The 18755-nt window shown below is 36.7% G+C and overlaps 3 protein-coding genes across 3 annotated transcripts; 1 reads left to right on the top strand and 2 right to left on the bottom strand.

The window, feature by feature from the left end:
- Window positions 1–1230: 1230 nt before the first annotated feature.
- On the bottom strand, window positions 1231–2151 carry LOC122074248 (plant UBX domain-containing protein 7-like). Its single transcript, XM_042639093.1, has 2 exons — window positions 1776–2151; window positions 1231–1691 (listed from the first exon to the last, which is right to left on the bottom strand). The coding sequence occupies exons 1-2, from the start codon at window positions 2149–2151 to the stop codon at window positions 1231–1233; spliced, it is 837 nt and encodes a 278-aa protein (XP_042495027.1).
- Window positions 2152–4751: 2600 nt separating this feature from the next.
- On the top strand, window positions 4752–9209 carry LOC122072788 (chlorophyllide a oxygenase, chloroplastic-like). The gene is made up of 9 exons (XM_042637189.1): window positions 4752–4934; window positions 5049–5285; window positions 5554–5658; window positions 6203–6481; window positions 6670–6817; window positions 6965–7149; window positions 7289–7401; window positions 7746–8040; window positions 8675–9209. Exons 1-9 carry the CDS (start codon window positions 4857–4859, stop codon window positions 8843–8845), a joined length of 1611 nt encoding a protein of 536 aa, XP_042493123.1. The 5' UTR covers window positions 4752–4856; the 3' UTR covers window positions 8846–9209.
- Window positions 9210–11092: 1883 nt separating this feature from the next.
- LOC122073124 lies at window positions 11093–17203 on the bottom strand. The gene is made up of 7 exons (XM_042637653.1): window positions 17005–17203; window positions 15284–15383; window positions 14995–15115; window positions 13825–13946; window positions 13620–13741; window positions 13357–13516; window positions 11093–11495 (listed from the first exon to the last, which is right to left on the bottom strand). Exons 1-7 carry the CDS (start codon window positions 17129–17131, stop codon window positions 11369–11371), a joined length of 879 nt encoding a protein of 292 aa, XP_042493587.1. The 5' UTR covers window positions 17132–17203; the 3' UTR covers window positions 11093–11368.
- Between the last annotated feature and the right edge of the window lie 1552 nt (window positions 17204–18755).

Genomic DNA, 18755 nt, shown 5'->3' with positions numbered 1-18755 from the left:
AATCTCATGATTATGAATAGTATTGTGTAATAGATGAAGGTATTATCAGCTTCATCTAATTGAGGACGGGGAGGGAGGGGGGACATTTTAGTACCTAGGATAGTGGCTGAATCCTACATTACAGGTTTAGGAAATTTTTTTCCAAAAAAATATCTGCAAAGGTTTTATGAGTCATTGGATATAATATGGATTGGCATTAAATCGTTAGTCGCTAGATAGGGAACCTCACAGAATATTTTACTCATTTTTGAGAAGAGTGGCTCAATGACACTTTGTCCATAGATTATAAATATGCCACTCGAGACACTTATTAAATCTAGTCATTTCTTACAAAAAAAAAAATCTAGTCATTTCACATGAACAATGATAGAACTTGAATATGATGTAATGATAAGTTATTTTCACATTATTTTGAAAATATTCTTTACCCATGGCTTAAATAATTTTTGGGAATAAGAGAAATCAAAAAAAGATTACAACTTTTTACTTCACTAGCATGGTGACCAAAAGGTGCACCATTCTTTTTTTTTTTGTCATATTTTCTACATGAAAAAGGTTTCTGTGGAGAATGTGGCTCCTACACCTAGACACATGGGAGTGAAATGATCAACCTACCGCACATGAAATGGAAAATAATGATTTTTTTGATTCTTACTCGTTCATTCCCATTAGACCTTGTGCATGCATAGGAGCCTTACTACTTCACAATTTTTTACATACAGAAGATCTCTACCTAGTTGCTCCTTCACCAATGTGATGGATAATGGGAATGCACGAAGAAGGCATCAACAATGAATGAGATTTTTCAATTTACGTGGAAAGGAAGGTAATATCAAGTCCCTCATACTTAGGTACAAGGACTACGTGATTAGGAAGACAAGGATGAGCTTCTCCCTTAGTAATAGGCAGTTAGATCAGTTGGGTCTACTGAAGACTTCCTTTCTCTTACATAATCAATTAGGCTAATACCGACAACAACCACTTTAAGGAATTAATGGGAACCACTAGGCCACATTTATTACTAAGTATTGAATTACTACTATATCATTTCATTAGGAAAAAAAAAAAATTACTACTTTATCAAGAAAAGAGGGAGTAGAAATCCCCTTAACTAGGAAATAAGCTATTAAGTTTTCCCTCAAATGTCATACAAACCCAAATTAGGAGTTAGGACATTTATTATCTGAAACTAAAAAAAGATTCATGAACAACTAATAATTAAGAAACATATCATTCCAATACAAGAGAAACAATGGAGTTTGAAATCCCAGATTCCTCAAAACTTGATTCACTTCCATAATCCAAACGCTTTGATTTCCCAGGAATCGCCACCATTAACTCAAATTTACTAATCTTTGCTTCTTCAATCTTAGAACAGCAGAAAGACCATAACAACTGTATCGGATCCTCACGAAGAAAACTCTGGTAAAACCGTCTCCCATCGGGAAGCCGAACTCCAACCCTGTAAATCAAACTAGTATCATCGTTCTTAGGTTCTTCAGGAAGTGGTGGATACATCATCTTCATCTTCTTCTTCTTCTTCTCCTCCTCCTTCATAGAACACTTCTCAAGCCTACATTTAGGACCATTCTCCATGAAAGAAGAGAGAAGATCCATCAAATAATCCGGTTCAACCATCCCCTTAGACAAACGCATCTTCTGACCAGTAATTGGATCGATTACAAGAATGACTGGTAATGAATCCAATCTGTAAAAAGTGGAAACTTTCATCCCTTCCTATGTATCATCCTGCACTTGCCAGAATAGAAAGTAACTCTTGATCGTCTCAGCTATTGTTTCATTGGACCATAAGTCCCGGTTCATGACATGTAATTCGAACTCCTTCATGGATTGCAAGTCTACAAGTAACCACTTGTCTTGTCCAGTAGCTTCAACCTTAGCTTCATGGAACGAACCTTGGAAGATTAAGTCTAATGGAGGACTATAGAGAGTAGCAAGGTTGGAATTGGAATTGAGATTCTGATCATGATCTGGTGAAACCCAGATGTCTTCTTCTTCTCCTTCATCATCAAAATCAGAATAAGGGTAGTCATAGAGAGTGTCTCTGATCACTGGGAAAGGAGGACGTTTGGTTTCTTCTTCCCGAGAGAACTGTGTCAAGAAGGATGAATCAGGAGTCTGGTTCTCCATAGAGTGAGACTGAGGAGAGAAATAGTGAGAGACTAGAGAGAGACTAGAGAGAGACACGAGAGAGTGAGAGAGAGAGAGTAGAGAGTGGAGAGAGAGAGAGAGATGGAAGGAAGTTGAAGAGTGGACATAAATATAGAGATAGTATGGATCCATGACAGAGTCCATGTTGAAGTGGGAGTCCTCTGTCTCAAACTCGAAGTACTCGAGGTGGGAGTTGTTGGTTAATACTTCAATCATTCCGGTCGAACCTGGTTTATCTAATCTGGTTCCAGACATGAATGGATTGTTTAAAGGACACCACAGATGGTGTCATTTTGGAATGAACCAAATTGCCACTCGGCAAATAATTCCTTGTCTCTCTCTCGCAAACTTCAGACCCAAACAATTAACGGAAAGCAAAAGAACCCGGCCGTCAGGCTAGTGTTCTATACCCAAACAAAGTTAGGTGTGAAAAGACTCAACTACTTTTGCGTTCAGACAAAACACTAGCCTAGCAGTTCTCTTGTCCTTGACAAAAATACCCCATGAGTCTAAGGTGATAAGGTGATAAAAAAAAAAAAAAAAAACCTAAGTGATTCATGGTTTCAAGTATCTATATTGTATTGATCATATCGTACTGAGTTGATACTGATACCTAGTTGAACTGGATCGGTTGCCTATATCATTTCCAGGGTGAAACAGTAAAAAAAATGTCATTTTTTTTTTAAAACAAGGGCAAAAGTGACCAATACGCATTGATCCTTACTGATACCGATACCGATACCGATATGATATGATATCGATCCATCAAGACTGATACCAATACCAAAACTAAATCCTTGGACTGAGTTATCTACGAGCCACGGTGAAGAAGAATACTTTGACTGTGAGTCTCAAATGAATAGAAAAAAGTATCGTGCAATAAGCGGAGGATATTACCAACTTTTGTCCGATAGGAAAATGTTTTAAGACTCTGGCATAGTGGATGAACCCCACAAGGGAAAAATTTCTCCAAAAAGTTATTAGCAAATTAAGGTTTATTAGTAGTAAATTTCAGTTAATAAATAAAAATAAATTTTTTTTTTTATAAGAATATAAATATTCATTAGTAGCAGCACATTTATACCTTTGCTGGATACCTTCTATTTAAAAAAAAAAAATATATATATATATATATAAATCATTTTTTGGATAAATATATATTAATTATCAGTGGTAATAAACTATCGCTTGCTATTAGAAGCTAATTTATAAAATAAAAAAAGTCACCACTACCAGCTCTGGCAGGGGTAGCTTTTTCCTAATCCCCTCCCCTCCCCTCCTACAAGTAAATATTCATTAGCAACAGTAAATACATACTATTCCAAGACCAAAATCCCCTTTGAAGTTTAAAATCTAAAGTTAAATTGTTATCATTGGAGAAATATTTAGCTTTTAGGATTGAAATCCATAAAGAACAAGGATTTGAAGTTGCCTCCATCTTAGTTTGATTAATAATACTACAATTAACTCATGAAATTAGAGTCAGTTTACTCTTATCGCTTACATCCCCTGGAGAGAACCTAGCATTAGTCCTCTCTAATTGGGAATTAACATAAAGATGTAAGGACTGAACTCATAACTGATTTATCAATATTGATCTTCAAGCCCAAGAAAAGAAGGAAAATTTTCACATGAAACCTTAATCCGAATTCTATCAACCACTTTAATTAAGTGCTTACTCTTAGCTTTGGTGACAAGTAGGGAGAACGCCAAAATATAAAGCTCCTATAGGCATAATTCCAGATCTCTTAGCTATGGTTTTAGGGGCACAAGTCTTACGATTAGGCTCAACCCAAATCAACTATTTTTATTTATCCAATAAATATTGTTTGGAGGTTAGGCATGCCGTCAACTTTTCTGGAGTTGGCTACTCAATCAATGTGAGGAATTGGGATGGAAGGCTGGGATTGGTAGCCAAGAGAAGAAAAGAAAAAGAAAACTATCTAGAAAAGAGAAGAAAATAAATGAAATTATAAGAAAATAAAAAATTTTGTATGTTTCACTACCACTAGAATAGAAGAAAAAACTTTTTATTTTTCCTCATGTTCTAGGCAAGATATTTTTTCTAGAGTCCATTTAAGCTTAAAAAAGTCAATAACCCAATTAAGATCCGTTTAAAAAAATCCAATTAAAATTTGATACCAATCAACTTGATTATAAGTTATATCATACCCCCAAAAACTAGGTCCATTGACTTAACAGGCTTTCAAGTAATGAAGCCTGACTAAGCCTGAGTCCCTGATCGAACGACACCCCTACCCATTACATACTTAACCTTTTTCTGGATCAAGCCTTTGGTACAGTTTCTTTTCCTTTGTGGCTATATTGTTTATCTCGCGAAATTTGCAAGATATCATTTCCATCCGAGCTGGCAAGATATCAAATCCCCATTGCTCTAAACAGTACAACCCCTCGTTTGAAAAAACCATGTGGAGAAGGCAGGTGCCACGTACACAACAGAGCAGACAATTCTATCCACGTGTCAGATCATGGGAGGCATACTGAGATCGCGCACAACACCAGCGTCTTATCAACAGGTCTGTCAAATAAAAGGGAAAATAATCTCTCTCTAGGACCGCACCCAGTCTCTTATCAATAGGTCTCTCAAATAAAAAAGAAGGAATCTCTCTCTAAGACTGCGCCAATTTTCTCTCCCCTTCCTTGTTCAGTCAGCTTCAAACGCCATGACCACCTTTGGTATAGCTACAGCTCTCTCTCTTCCCATCTCGCTCTGTAGATCCTCTAAGCTCAACACTAAGAAGGTAATGAAGCTCTTTTTTCTCATTTGATCTATTAAATTTATCAGAAACCCAGTAAATTTGGATGAAAGTAATACTTGGGTTGATAGTTTTGAATGGATTGATGTTGGGTTTCAGGGTGTTAAAGGAGGGTTTAGTGTATTTGCTGTATTTGGAGAGGAAGGAGGGTTGGTGGAGAAGAAAAACGCCTGGGGTGGGCTGTTTGAAGTAGAGGATCCGAGACCTAGAGTTCCTCAGTGTAAAGGGAAGTTCTTAGACGTGAATCAAGCTCTTGAAGTGGCTAGATTTGATATTCAATATTGTGATTGGCGGGCTCGGCAGGATCTTCTTACTATCATGCTCCTTCATGAAAAGGTAATTATTTAAAAAAAAAAAATTGTTTGATTTTGAAATTGAAAATTTGATGGGTTTTTTTCTGAATTTTTATTTTTTATTTTCTTTGGATTTTACTTTTGAAGGTTTTAAATTTTCTGTTTAGGGATGCAGATTGATGGGGTTTTATTGTTCTAGCTTGTTTTGAGTTTTGATTTTCATTTTTGCATTGATTTTGAAGTTTAAAATGGATGAATTCCCTCTGATGGTTTAGTTGGACATTTCTGTTTATATGTTTGTATGGGTGTAGGTAGTGGAAGTTCTGAATCCCTTGGCAAGGGATTTCAAGTCCGTAGGCACCATGAAGAAGGAGCTTGCAGAGCTCCAAGAAGAACTGGCACAGGCTCACAAACGGGTCAGTTGATGGGGGTGAACTTAAGGTTTCCACACAAATTCATGTATGAGTAACAAATGCTCACTTATCCGGGGAAGGAAAACCCGCTTTGTTGGGGTTCCACACGAAAGCAATAATCCCACATGGATGTGAGTACCCTGATGTGAAAGCTTATAAGGACTTGAACACCCCCTTCCTTAATGGCTAGCTTTTAATGATGGGTTCTACAATCCCTTGGGGAAGATCTCAGTTTGCACCTGTTCTCCACGTGAAAGCAATAATTCGACAGCATACGTGTGACTTGTGATGATGGGAATCATCAATTGGATGGAGGAACTCAGAATCAAACTTCATAAGAATATGACATTCATCAAATATTAATGACTTAGATCAGTGTCTGATGCAAACTAAAATTAATCAACTCTTAGAGCAGGGTACTTCTAGGATTAGGCTGGTGAGGAAAACTTCTAGGTTGTCCCATTTGATTAAAAATGGTCCAGTTCTATGTCATATTCTCTGTCTTGTCCCCAGATGAACCATTTTTCTTCTGGCTTTTGAATACCAGGTTCACATATCTGAAGCTAGGGTTGCTGCTGCACTTGATAAGCTAGCATACATGGAAGAATTGGTGAATGATACGCTGTTACAGGAAAGGGGTACAACTGAATCTGACAGAAGTTCCCTTACTCGTGGCACTTCTTCCTCATCATCTCTTGTCACTGTGAAAAGCAAGTTGCCGCGAAAGAGCTTGAATGTGTCAGGTCCTGTTCAGGCATATCATCCATGCTTGAAGAATTTCTGGTACCCAGTGGCCTTCTCTGCTGATCTGAAAGATGATACCATGGTAAGCTGATTCTCCAACAAAATGCAGATGCATTTCTTGTGAAACATTACATAAGATATAAAAAAAATAATAATAATCATTAAAAAAAAAAAAATTTGCTATGTACACAAGCAAGAGTGCAAGACATTTATTCTCCAATTGCCTCAATTTCTCTTATGTATTTTGTACTTGACCTTTTTCTGTTTCAGATTCCTATAGATTGCTTCGAGCAGCCGTGGGTAATATTTCGGGGGAAAGATGGGAAGCCTGGTTGTGTTCAGAATACTTGTGCTCATAGAGCATGTCCGCTTGATCTTGGCTCGGTCAATGAGGGCCGCATCCAATGCCCCTACCATGGTTAGTACAATCAGATGAGAAAAGTTTGGTATGCACATTACAGATATGTAAATAAGTGCATATGCTTGAGTTGAATTGAATATAAGGAGGAATTAGTCTCAGACATGTACATGGTTTAATTTTAAACTTGTGGTGAATGAACTCTAGGGTGGGAATACTCAACGGATGGAAAATGTGAGAAAATGCCATCAACTCGGTTACTTAATGTGAAGATAAAATCATTACCTTGTTTTGAGCAAGGGGGAATGATCTGGATTTGGCCTGGTACTGATCCTCCAACAGCCAACCTCCCTTCTCTGGAACCTCCTCCTGGATTTCAAATCCATGCAGAGGTAAGTTCCATTGCATTTAGATACCTGATAACTATGGATAGAAAAAACAGAAAATATATCAAGGTGCTTTCCTGTTTATTATTTCATGAAGTTATGCAAGTTCATTTCGATAACCTACTTGTTTCCTTGTGATTGACAGATTGTCATGGAACTGCCAGTAGAACATGGGCTACTTCTGGATAACCTCCTGGATCTTGCCCATGCCCCTTTCACTCATACTTCTACCTTTGCCAAGGGATGGAGTGTACCCAGGTCTGCCCTCGGACTTTTATTCTTAAAATTGCAACCAAAGAAGCCCATGAATTATTTATTTATTTTTTTTTTTAGCAAAATCTAGTGCAAATACAAGTCAAAGTACACAACCATCAAGGCTGAATGAAAACATGCTCAAGGGATTGTTAATCCTGAAACACAATCCATATGATGAATTAAGTGGTTGCCAGTAACAGACATCATCCATTGGATGATGTTGATTAGTAAATTTAAATTCAATTGCTTAAGGAGCGTGGGGATCACAGTTACCTGTTGGGTTGGAATTTCAAGATCTTTGATAACCACATTATGCAGTTAACACTAAAACCTCTCTGAAATTTCAGCTTGGTGAAATTCTTGACTCCTGCATCTGGCCTTCAAGGGTACTGGGACCCATACCCAATCGACATGGAGTTCCGCCCACCGTGTATGGTGCTTTCAACAATTGGCATCTCAAAGCCTGGAAAATTGGAGGGGCAAAATACCCAGCAATGTTCAACACATCTTCACCAGCTTCATGTGTGCTTGCCTTCATCAAGAAATAAAACAAGACTATTGTACAGAATGTCTCTAGATTTCGCTCCTATGCTGAAGCAAGTACCATTTGTGCATCTCTTGTGGAGATATTTCGCTGAGAAGGTTCGAATCTCACTCCAAAAAGTAGCAGACAATAAAGAAACACATGTAATTTCTTGTGACAAATAATCTGCTGACATCACACTTTGGTAAACACTGTTAAGCTCGGACATGATGAAGCTTCAATATGGTAGTATAGACAATACACTTGAAACTTCTGAAACTTCAATGCATTAGTTTAGACAAAGTAGTGACTCGGTTGGTTCTATGTGCTGTCAAACAGGTGAACTGCTCAACACAGCACAACTAATGATTAGATAACCATAAGTTTTGCTGCACTAGAACACGATGTGGAGGAGTAGTTGAGATTGTTTGATCATCTAAAACCAATGGTGTTGGTAGAAGTGTTTTGGATGAGCATCTTGACAATCCCAGCCAGATTTGGACAAATAGTGACGAAACCTGAATTTTTGTCTATGTGCCATTGTTAATTAATGTATTGAGTCTGTCCATAACCACAGATTACACATTTTTACTTAGTACCCTAATTATTGAGGAGCAGTAACAGGTCAAAGTTAACAAAGGAGGGATATCAGTTCCCCCAGAAATTTTTGAGTTGTTCTGACATATTTTTCTGCTCATTATTAATCTCTTATGGTGTTTGGGCCTTATTCCTGGATATTTCTGTACATGACAGGTATTGAATGAGGATCTGAGGCTGGTAGTTGGTCAGCAGGACCGCATGATCAATGGAGCAAATGTCTGGAACTGGCCTGTGTCCTATGATAAGCTAGGAGTAAGATACCGGCTATGGAGAGAGACTGTGGAACAAGGAGCTAAAACTTTACCCTTCAGCAGAGCCAAGTAGATTATCAGCCAAGGCGTGGATTCTAACCCCTTACTTGCTCTCAACTCGAAACCAACTGTATATCAGGATGCAGAGAATACCTCTGCTGAGTTGCTGAGTTTTGCATCCCTCTCATTTCTCAGAGGTGTCCGAGAGACCCTCCGGAAACTGTTGATGATCAGAGGCATAGAAAAGATTATCTTGATGTAGAAATGCATTCTAAAGAAAGACAACGCTATCTATTGCTTTTGTGTACAGTGCTGAACCCATTTTTTTTGAATTTCAGCCCATTCAGCTCAGCAGATTTACAAATCCTTCTCATAACATTTATCTGTATAGTTTGATCTCTTACCTTTCAAATCAAGCTATTTAAGTCTGAATATCAGTAATTGCATTCCTACTTGTTAAGGGCAGTACCACATCATAACCATCTGTAGTTCACTCGTCTGATACAAGTGTATTCTGAATGCTTCTGACTTTGGATGTTATATCTGAAATCAAAGTGGGTAAATGCTACTATGTAAAAGCATGATTGAATAGATTTTGTTATAATTTGTTAGGGTCCAGGGTCTCAATTCAAAAAATATACGAAATTCAATTCCTGTGTTTTAAGCTATAGAGATGGAGACAAAACAAAAACCCATCAGGAACAATGAAACTGATGCAGTTCCACATCCATCAAAGTACTGAACTTTTGGAATTGGAAGAAAAGAAATTTTAGATATCTTCCAAGGTTGTTCAGTTACTGCCTCTGACTTCTTGTTGGCCAATTCCTCCTCTTCCTTCCTCTCTAGTCATTCCAGGTTTGAAGTTCTCTAAAAAATTCCTTCTATGTTGTTCTCTCCTTATTCTTATATTTCTTCTCTTTACATATTTTCTGCTATTCCTTGTGTTTAGTATCAGTACGATCATTGTTTTCCCCTTTGTTCATGTTACTTGTGTTACTGCTGGGTTAGAGAAAATTTCTTAAAACTCACTGATTAACCACTCATTTGATCAGAAATTTCTTAAAATCTCACTATAGTGGACCGTTGAAGCTCTTGCCTAACTACTTCAAATTGACTTGCCTGATGTTTTTCCTTAAGTTTTTTTTTTAACTGATTTACAATGGCATCGATCAATCTAACCTATCTTTAAATACCCTTGAACATCTCTGAGAGACTTGACTTTGGTGATTATACCCAAACCTTCTTAGTACTGGATTTTACCTCAAATGATTTGTGAATAAATAATTGGCAAAAAAGCTTGTGTGGCCAAGGTTGCACAGCCCTCTCCCGTTGTACATGTGGACAAATGAATTGGGGATTTCAACGTTGGATAGCTAAGACATGATCCGTATTAGCCATGTGATAAATTTTAAAATCTAATTCAATCAAATAAACCCTATATCCTGATGTATTAACATGCCTCCTTATGCTTACTGGCTCTATCCAAACTTTTTAGAATTTTCAAGCTCTACATTTTGACTTATTAGAAAACTTCATGTTAGATGAAATTTGATATGTAAGCAAAGAGATATTGACCTACGTGCCTTCAAGATTAGGGTTCCATCCTAACTATAACTGCCATATGGCAGAAATTTGGGATGCCCAAAAAGCCTTTCACAGGGAGGCAATATGGGAACCAAGAGATATACAAAATTGTGTAAGACAAAATAGTCATCAGGCTAACCCTTTAGCCTCTTACATTCTGGTTTGGTGTATTTGGCTTTGCCTGAAATGCCAATCCCTTTCCAGCATCAACCTTTGAACCCCACCCTCATAACCTATCAGATCATTGCTTGTACAAAAGAACTCCAAGAAATCAGTAAATATGATGGAGCAACAACTTGAAATCCAGTAGCATCGGATAGATGGGTATGAGATCACGAGGGCAGGGTGAGAAATTGATTTTTATGGAGGAATTGGATCTACGACAAACTAATCTCACTCAAGACTTCCCGTAGCTTAGCAAAATGGTATATAGAGAACAATTTTTTTCTCAAAATGAAACACAGGTTTTGATGCACCAAGAAACTTTCCCATGGATGTACTAGATGTTGTTCATGGATTTAGGAATCGATATCAAATCTGTCACATCGAATGATCCATATCAGTAGTGACCAACATCGATACCTGGTCGATACCAGATCGGTGGTATCAGGGATTTAAAAATTGGATCAGATTGAACAATCCAGATCGGAATAGGTTGGGAACCGGTTCCGGGTTTAAATAGTGCTGGAAAAGCCCGGCAGATGATTTCATTCATACAAGTGGCCTAAAGAACCAATGAAACAAGTAAATAAAACAATAAATAACATTTGCTAAAGAGGCACGTTCGGTAAGTTTGTAATATTTACATTGATGTCTTCTGTGTACAATAAGATCCTCCTGGGGGTTAAAAAAAATTACATCTTCCATAAGATTATGAACTAATACTTGGTAAATTTCTTTAACTGAGATGACCGAATAAAGGCCGTCATAAAAGGTAGCCCTCTTGACTGCTACTTTGAAAATTGTCTGTATGTAACTCATGTATTTAGTTAGTGCCCAAATGTCTTACAACTCAAGTCACGTTAATCGTTGAATGTGGCTCAACTGTAGACACTTCTGAGTAGGTACAACTCTCTACCTTCAACCCGTTATCTTTAACCTTTGTCCAGGAAATCTTCCAAACCTCGAATAAACTTTGCCTGCATCAAGGAGGGAATGCAATAATCTTAAATTGCTCAGCACCTAAGCCATTTCTTATAAATAAAAATTATATAAAAAAAAAAGAAAAAAAGAAAAGAAAAGAAAGAAAAAGAAAGAAGAAGAAGAAAAGCAAAAGAATGTTTTCTGTTCTGCTAGAGCAAGGTTTACAGATCAAGGAAAAGAACACAAACCACGATGGCTCTACACCCCCCCCCCCCCACACACACACACACCAAAAAAAAAAAAAAAAAAAAAGGTCGTTAGTTACAAAGGGGGGAAAAATCACACCCAAGTCCTGCTGCAACGCTAAAACACTAATTTTGATAACAGATTTCATTAAACCCCAGCAGCTTTGAATGCAAATCCCAAGCCAGGTAAAGGAGGAATGTAAGACATTTCAGGTCAGCCAGCACCATAAAAACCCATAATGAAAATTTAGCATGAATACAGAAAACAGGGTGGAGGATGCAGACAGAAGGCCAAAACTTAATGGCATTTACTTCTTTCAATACTAGCTAGAAGATTAACGTATGGAGTGTCAATCCTTGAAGTGGGGAATAATCCCACCTAGACAAACATTCAGACCTAGATGACTTCATATTTCAGTTAGGCCTCTCCGCTTAATAGCTTACACTTTTGGGTTGGATGACTCAACAAGACCTAAGAAGGTGAGATGAGAAGAAAATGTGCCAAAATATTCTTTTGGGAACAATCAAAACAAGCACCCCAACCACCCTTTTCCCCCCTTTCCACCCTCCATTCTAGGAAGTAATCCATAAAAATGTACTTGAGTCTACACAATTCAAGATGAAGCAAGAGGCATGATCGAATGAAAGCAGAAAAAAACAACCGCAGCAGAAAGTACAGGGGTGAAAGATATCATCCACAACCGAAAAACCCACTCTCACTCCCACCCACAGACATACCCACCACCAGAACACCCCACCCCCCCACGGAAAAAAAGGTCAACTCTCACTAGTGACAAAGCTTACTCCAAGCACTTCTCTTCTGCTGCTACACTACAGGATCATGATGAAAAGGACAAAGGACAAGAAGATTAAAGAGGGTCATAATTCTGCACTCCAAAATATAAGTATTGAAAACAGACACCAATCACACCATTACTGCAGATTACTAATAAGGGGTCAGTAACATTAGATGACCAACTCAATCTTGAATTTCAAGATACATGAAACTGCAACATTGTATTAGGATGATTTTCCATCTAATACCCAACATCAAGACTTTGTGCTCAAGTTCAGTAGTTGTGATATAATATATGTACCGTGAAGAATGTGCTGGGAAGCTCATGAACTGGCTAATTATGGGTAGATACCCCTACTGTCTGCTGAGTCTGTTAGGTTTAATTACTCAACTTCTACCATTTGTCTATTATGAAAGGGTGTATCTATGAACCAGAGGAAAGAAAAAATTTCTGGCCCATTAAAAAAAATCTAATTAAAAATCCGATAAATGTTCAAAAAGGGGTGAGTAATCAGGGAATAGAAAGTGAAGTGGGCTCATCAGCAACAGGGGAGGTGGTATGTCCACAAGCCCTGCCCTGCCCTGCCCTGCCCTGCCCTGCCAAATGGTTTCCAATTCATTCCACAGAATGGATCTTCGCTACTCTGCCAGAACCTGTTCATGTATCCCAAATAAGGGAAGAAGATATATAAGGTAGGTTTCAAGAAGATACATAAGGTAGGTTTGCCAAGCCTAAATGACTAACAAGACCACTCAATTAAATCATAAAAATGGCCATTGAGAAGAAGTACCCTGTCAAAATTGAATATGGATGACAAAATGGAATTGGAACTATATAGCATGTATTCACAAGTGAGACATTGTGAAAAGGTCTACCTCACTGGTTCAACAGTCCTTTTTGCAAGCATTAGTGTCAAGAAAACAGGGACCATTGCAGCACATAAATGCTTGATGGTATGCCCACTGACAATATGATGAGTCCACTTGTAAATCAATTTGTCCTCTGCTTCCTCCACTTTAGCTATCAGATAAAATCCTGCATGCAAATAAATTAATTACATGACAAATCTGGAAGCATGACCTAGAACACATTCCGTAATTCAAAGATCTTCAAAAGTTCACTTGATGCCAACACAGACCTGCAGCCCAGAGCCAATAAGTAGAATGTGTGTACATAGGTGGCAACAAGATAGCCATTACAGGAATTGCAATACAAGGAACAAACTGGACAAGTGCATATGGACGGAGGTCATCAAAGAACCTGCAACATAAATAAAATAAATTAATCCTTGCTCAAGAATATTTATATCATGAAACCACATGGTCCAGAGCCAATTTGCTTGCCTCCAATACAAAATGCTTATTACACCCGCCAAAATAAGTGGTATAATTGAGGTTTTCCCCTTTTGCTCATCGATTCTTTCAATGATAAAGATTGCAACAATGGATGTAAAAGCAACAGTCATCTGTGGAAGTAAGAAGACAGTCCATGCATCAAACCAAATAACATTAAGAGAATACCTAAGTAAAAACAGTCAGAAATCGACATGAAGTGAAAATTGTAACTTAACACCAAAAATATTTGATAATAGTTATAGGAAGTCAGGAATCCTTCTTTAAGAACTTTTGGTTTTTATTATTTTTAAAAATCACTGTGAGGTTTATCTGGATGAATTGAAATATAAAAAGGCACATAAAAACCATACCCTACATCAATCATTTAAACAATACGATGTTATGGAAATATGCAAGGATGAAAAATGGTGTTCAAACTAATTAAAGCCTAAATGTAAACAAGGAAAAGTGGACCATAAAACTCATGGCATTTTTGCAATAAAAATAACTTTTGGTAAACGAGGAATATATGTTGCAGGGTTAAATTCCAAAGTGCATCAGAATAGCATGTGGAGGAAATAGATAAGATATATAAAAAGAAGAAAAAAAAAAAAAAAAAAAAGCAAAAGCATAAAAAATTATAGAAAACATGAAGCAAATAATTTAAAAGGAAAACACATTGCTTTTCTGAACAAATAAAAATTGAATATAAAAATAGGAAGAAATTTTCCCGTCTAGAAGCATGGCTCCCGTGCCAGCACCCTTGTGTCTGTCTCTCTCCTCCTTGTAAAATGACCTCCCTACCCTAGACAAAGAACACAATCCCATAAAAATATCTATTGTCGTATTGTTGTGATGATAACACTATTTTTAGAATTTGGACTAAAAAAAGAAGCAGTTGGCCATAACTTTTCATTGTGTCAGGCATGTAAAAGAAGTTCTTTGCACTTTGGAGGCATAATAATCCTTCAATATTAAGCTTTGGAAAATTTACCCCATACCCCATCTCTCAAGGCATAAGCTTCATATGACTCTTAAAAGAACTTGAATAACCACTGTGATAGATATCCATAGCCATTTTTCATTACACAGATTTGCAATACCTCAATAATTCACAAGATGACTCATTTTGTATTGAGGAAGAGACTAATCAAACTTTCTATTCATAAAGAAGCTTACCGGCAAACGGTCCCATACAAGTCGAGCATCATTTGGCTTGAGATGGTAATAGGATGAACCAATAGCAACAGCAGCCACACCAATAAAGAAACATGTCCAACCCCACACTTCCCCTTGCAAGCTATTAGATTAACAAGAGTAAGTATGTCATAATCAAGATAAATGACAAACAGGATGCAGGATACCATCTTACCTTATGCCTCCAACCAACCACCTCACATTCTTTCCCCTCCACCACCCCCCCCCAAAAAGAAAAAAAAGTTGGAGGGAAGCCAAAGAAATACTGTACCTTAGTCTAAAATGATTCCCATGATGACAGAGTATGAGCCCTATGAGACCAACTACCAGGAAAGGAAAATTTGAGATCACGTTCAAAGTATTTGGTATCCCTGATAGTAACATCCTTTTCAGTATCATATAGCAAGGAATGAAAAGGGAGAAATTTTAAACAGTAGATCATAACACAAACAGTGACAGTACTATTTCCCCTTATTTATGTTAAATGATACAATATCAGCTTATATTTGACAAAATAGCAAAAAAAACAGGTGTAAGAGATATTCCACACTATCAAACCATCCACAGCAGCAGAAACAAGAAGAAAAAAAAAATGAACAAAGAACTAGAAGCAAGGACTTTAAATATAAGAATATGAAACCTTTACTTTAGAGACATCAAATCTATAACTTCAGAAGTACTAAGCAAAATTCCTTTCTTATCATAAATAAAAGCCAAAGTTCTCTTGAAAATGGACTTCCAGATGGGATCTATAACTTTATTCACAATCTATCATGGTATGGTAAAGGATTGAAAAAGAATTGAGATTTTGTCGGGGTATGTAAAGCATGAAGAAAATGGGAGAAATATATGCAACAAAAGTATAAAATCTAGAGTATATTTACAAACTCTATTTAATGTGAGTATGTGACACAAATATGTTTCTACCATCCTCAAATTAATGGTGAGGCAGAGGCAGAGGCAGAGGCAGAGGTAGAGGCATAGGTCATTCATTAGAACTAGTTTGGCTTTTTCTGTACGATATTTACCAATGTTAACAGGTATTTCTGTAAAGTGAGTATGCGATATTAATGAATCAATGAAAATATTTATGTAAAGTGAGTACAAGGCAGAGGCATAGGTCATTCATTAGGACTTGTTTGGCTTTTGTCAATGTCTAACACAGCAAAATTCCTATATATATATATATATTTTTTTTTTTTTGGGGTGGGGGTTTTAGAAAGAGATTTATTCATCATCAACATGGAGTACTCATGGCAGGAGTAGAACACATCTCCTAAATCTATGGATCGAAAATAGGCCAAACCATCATACATGTCACTGATTGAGCCCTCCTAGCAAGGGAGTCGGCTATGCTGTTAATCCCCCTTGGAACAAAGTTAAAATTACATGAAACAAAAGAGGAAGATAAAAACACAATGTCCTCCACAATCCATCTATAAGACAGAGGGGAAGATGCAATTCCTTTTTGTAAACTGTCAAATATCACAGAAAAATCATAGACTTGACAAATATCAGAGTAGCTCGTCAGGCTGCCAAGACCAACCTTCTCAGTAGGATCATTTCATCTCATATTTTGACTTATTACACCCAAGTGATATATATTTCAACTAGTAATCAATTAAGAACCAATCATTATACATTATTCACTTGTCAAAGGCAGGGTTCCAATAGTTGAACCCTTCTGTTCAAAGATCCTATTTCTGATCCCAAAAAAATATTAAAAGCAAACAATAGGTAATTTCATAAGAAGTTTCACAGATTGCAAAACCCAACGATCTACTCAAGCAAACAAATAAACATAAAAAATCCCCCACCAAGCTAACCTTGAAGGTTCAATCATCAAGGAAATATTCCATCCATATATTTCATTAAAATCAACCAGATTACTTACACATACAAAAATTTATTTAAGAGAATTAAAAAATAAATGAACCAGAAATCCCAATTTGAAATGACGAAAGAGGGAATAATAAATCAAGAGAATAATACCAAAGAATTCGCGTTGATCAGCAAAGTCGTGGTATTCTTGAGACTGAGGAATGGCAGGAGTTACGATCATCAGAACTATAAAACACAGAATCGAAACTGCCCATACAGACATAGTTCGTTTCTTCATCTCTTCAAAGGAATAATGACTTTCACTGTTGCAGAGTTCGTAGCTTCTCTCGCTTTTTAAATGGTTTCTCTCTTAGACTCTCCTAGTTTTGGAAATGACGAAAAGGCCCCCCAATCTGCTGAGTAGGGCAGAAAATTGCAACTTTGATGTGGACATATATACATGTGTCGTGTGGTCATTCGTCAGACATCGCGGTTCTTACACGTAGCAATCTCGTTCAATTGCGGATATCCATTTTGGGTTATTTTCCAGTTCCCGTTTTGAAGCGCTCGTAGTGGCTTTGTTTGGTTGTAAGGAAAAAAAGAGAAATTATAATTTTAAATCTGAAAAATAATATTTTGTAATCATTATCTACATTGTTATATCGAATCATCTATTACATTAAATCATTTTATATTTGACTATTAAATTTCATTTTACTTTGCATCTAAATTCTTTCTGTTTGGAATGAGCTTTTATTCAATGTAGCTAGGTAGTTGGCTTGACCCCCTCCTCCCTCCTCTACTTGAAATATAGTAATAGAAAGTTGGTAGTTAGTAATAACTGTAGCCTAGTAACCTACTTTGCTTATCCCTCATGGGCTCTCCCTATCTAGCCCCAACGTAGGTTTTGCCCCCAACAAAAAAATCCCCTTGGCTTTGGAAACAAAATAAAAAAAAATACATTTAAAAAGTATCATTATTACTAACATGGTAAAAATTTTAAGTAATTATACAATCATATTAAATAATGAATGTAAAATTTTCTTTTTAGGTTTGAAAATTTTCACTTTCCTTTAATTTTCTTTGAAACAAACGTAGCCTTTGTTATCAGGTAAAAATAATGAGAAAGGAAAATTTTACGCAGAAAAATAACGTGTTTAAGATAAAATCTCCTTAATTTTGCCATATGAAAGAATTATATGGTAAATCTGACAATGGGGGTATCTAGGAAATGTTCTGAAAGAGCATCATCAAATTTCAGCCTCAAATTAAACCATTTACCCATTAACCTAACATCAAACACCCTCGTGTATTAGCCATGCAGCCCGACTGTCCACAAAATTTCAGTCTCATCCACCTTACCACATGACAAATCTATGGGCTTGTTAAATAGATTATTCCTCAACGTCCATATTGAAAAACCAGGTCCAAAAAATTAATCTTACTCTCAGTACAAATTATGAGAATTTTCCTTTTAGATGGCATTCACATGGAATAAATTGAAACTATTTCTTAATGGGACCTTTTACAAACAAAAACAAGGAATGGGAAATTGCCATTCCCTTTTAAAAGTTGGCAGAGCAAAACAGATCAGAATTCAAAGAGCTTCAATAAGATTATATTTAGATGAGGGGTTGAAAATCATAGATATCCCAAGGGATTTTTTTTTTTTTTCTCCCTCTTCTTACAAATATATGAGTAAAAGATACAAGGTTAGATCATCTGTTCATGTGGACCTTCTGTTTAGTTGATCTATAAACAGGCCTTGACTCTTGACCCTCTCATCACAAGAGATGTGGAAGTTATAAAACCCTTGGACTTGTAGAACAGAATGGAAATACTGCAAGCTCCTTTATAATCAATATCATATAGATTCCTCGATTTATAACTAATAATTCTTCTATCTTCTATGTAATGGAAAA

This window comes from Macadamia integrifolia, chromosome 3 (assembly GCF_013358625.1).
Source record: "Macadamia integrifolia cultivar HAES 741 chromosome 3, SCU_Mint_v3, whole genome shotgun sequence".
Taxonomy (NCBI): domain Eukaryota; kingdom Viridiplantae; phylum Streptophyta; class Magnoliopsida; order Proteales; family Proteaceae; genus Macadamia; species Macadamia integrifolia.
The sequence above is the reverse complement of the archived record's forward strand: the minus strand, read 5'-3'. Positions and strand labels throughout refer to the sequence as shown.

Bases quoted from the DNA above. Each gene is read 5' to 3' on its own strand.
- LOC122072788 (XM_042637189.1), top strand. From the start codon at position 4,857: ATGACCACCTTTGGTATAGCTACAGCTCTCTCTCTTCCCATCTCGCTC. The intron at 5,286-5,553 runs GTAATTATTTAA...GTATGGGTGTAG, and splicing joins TCATGCTCCTTCATGAAAAG to GTAGTGGAAGTTCTGAATCC. The intron at 7,402-7,745 runs GTCTGCCCTCGG...CTGAAATTTCAG, and splicing joins AAGGGATGGAGTGTACCCAG to CTTGGTGAAATTCTTGACTC.
- LOC122073124 (XM_042637653.1), bottom strand. From the start codon at position 17,131: ATGAAGAAACGAACTATGTCTGTATGGGCAGTTTCGATTCTGTGTTTT. The intron at 15,384-17,004 runs GTATTATTCTCT...TGTTACTATCAG, and splicing joins TGATCAACGCGAATTCTTTG to GGATACCAAATACTTTGAAC. The intron at 13,742-13,824 runs GCAAGCAAATTG...TTTATGTTGCAG, and splicing joins ATAAGCATTTTGTATTGGAG to GTTCTTTGATGACCTCCGTC.
- LOC122074248 (XM_042639093.1), bottom strand. From the start codon at position 2,151: ATGGAGAACCAGACTCCTGATTCATCCTTCTTGACACAGTTCTCTCGG. The intron at 1,692-1,775 runs GTTACTTTCTAT...ATTCATTACCAG, and splicing joins AATAGCTGAGACGATCAAGA to TCATTCTTGTAATCGATCCA.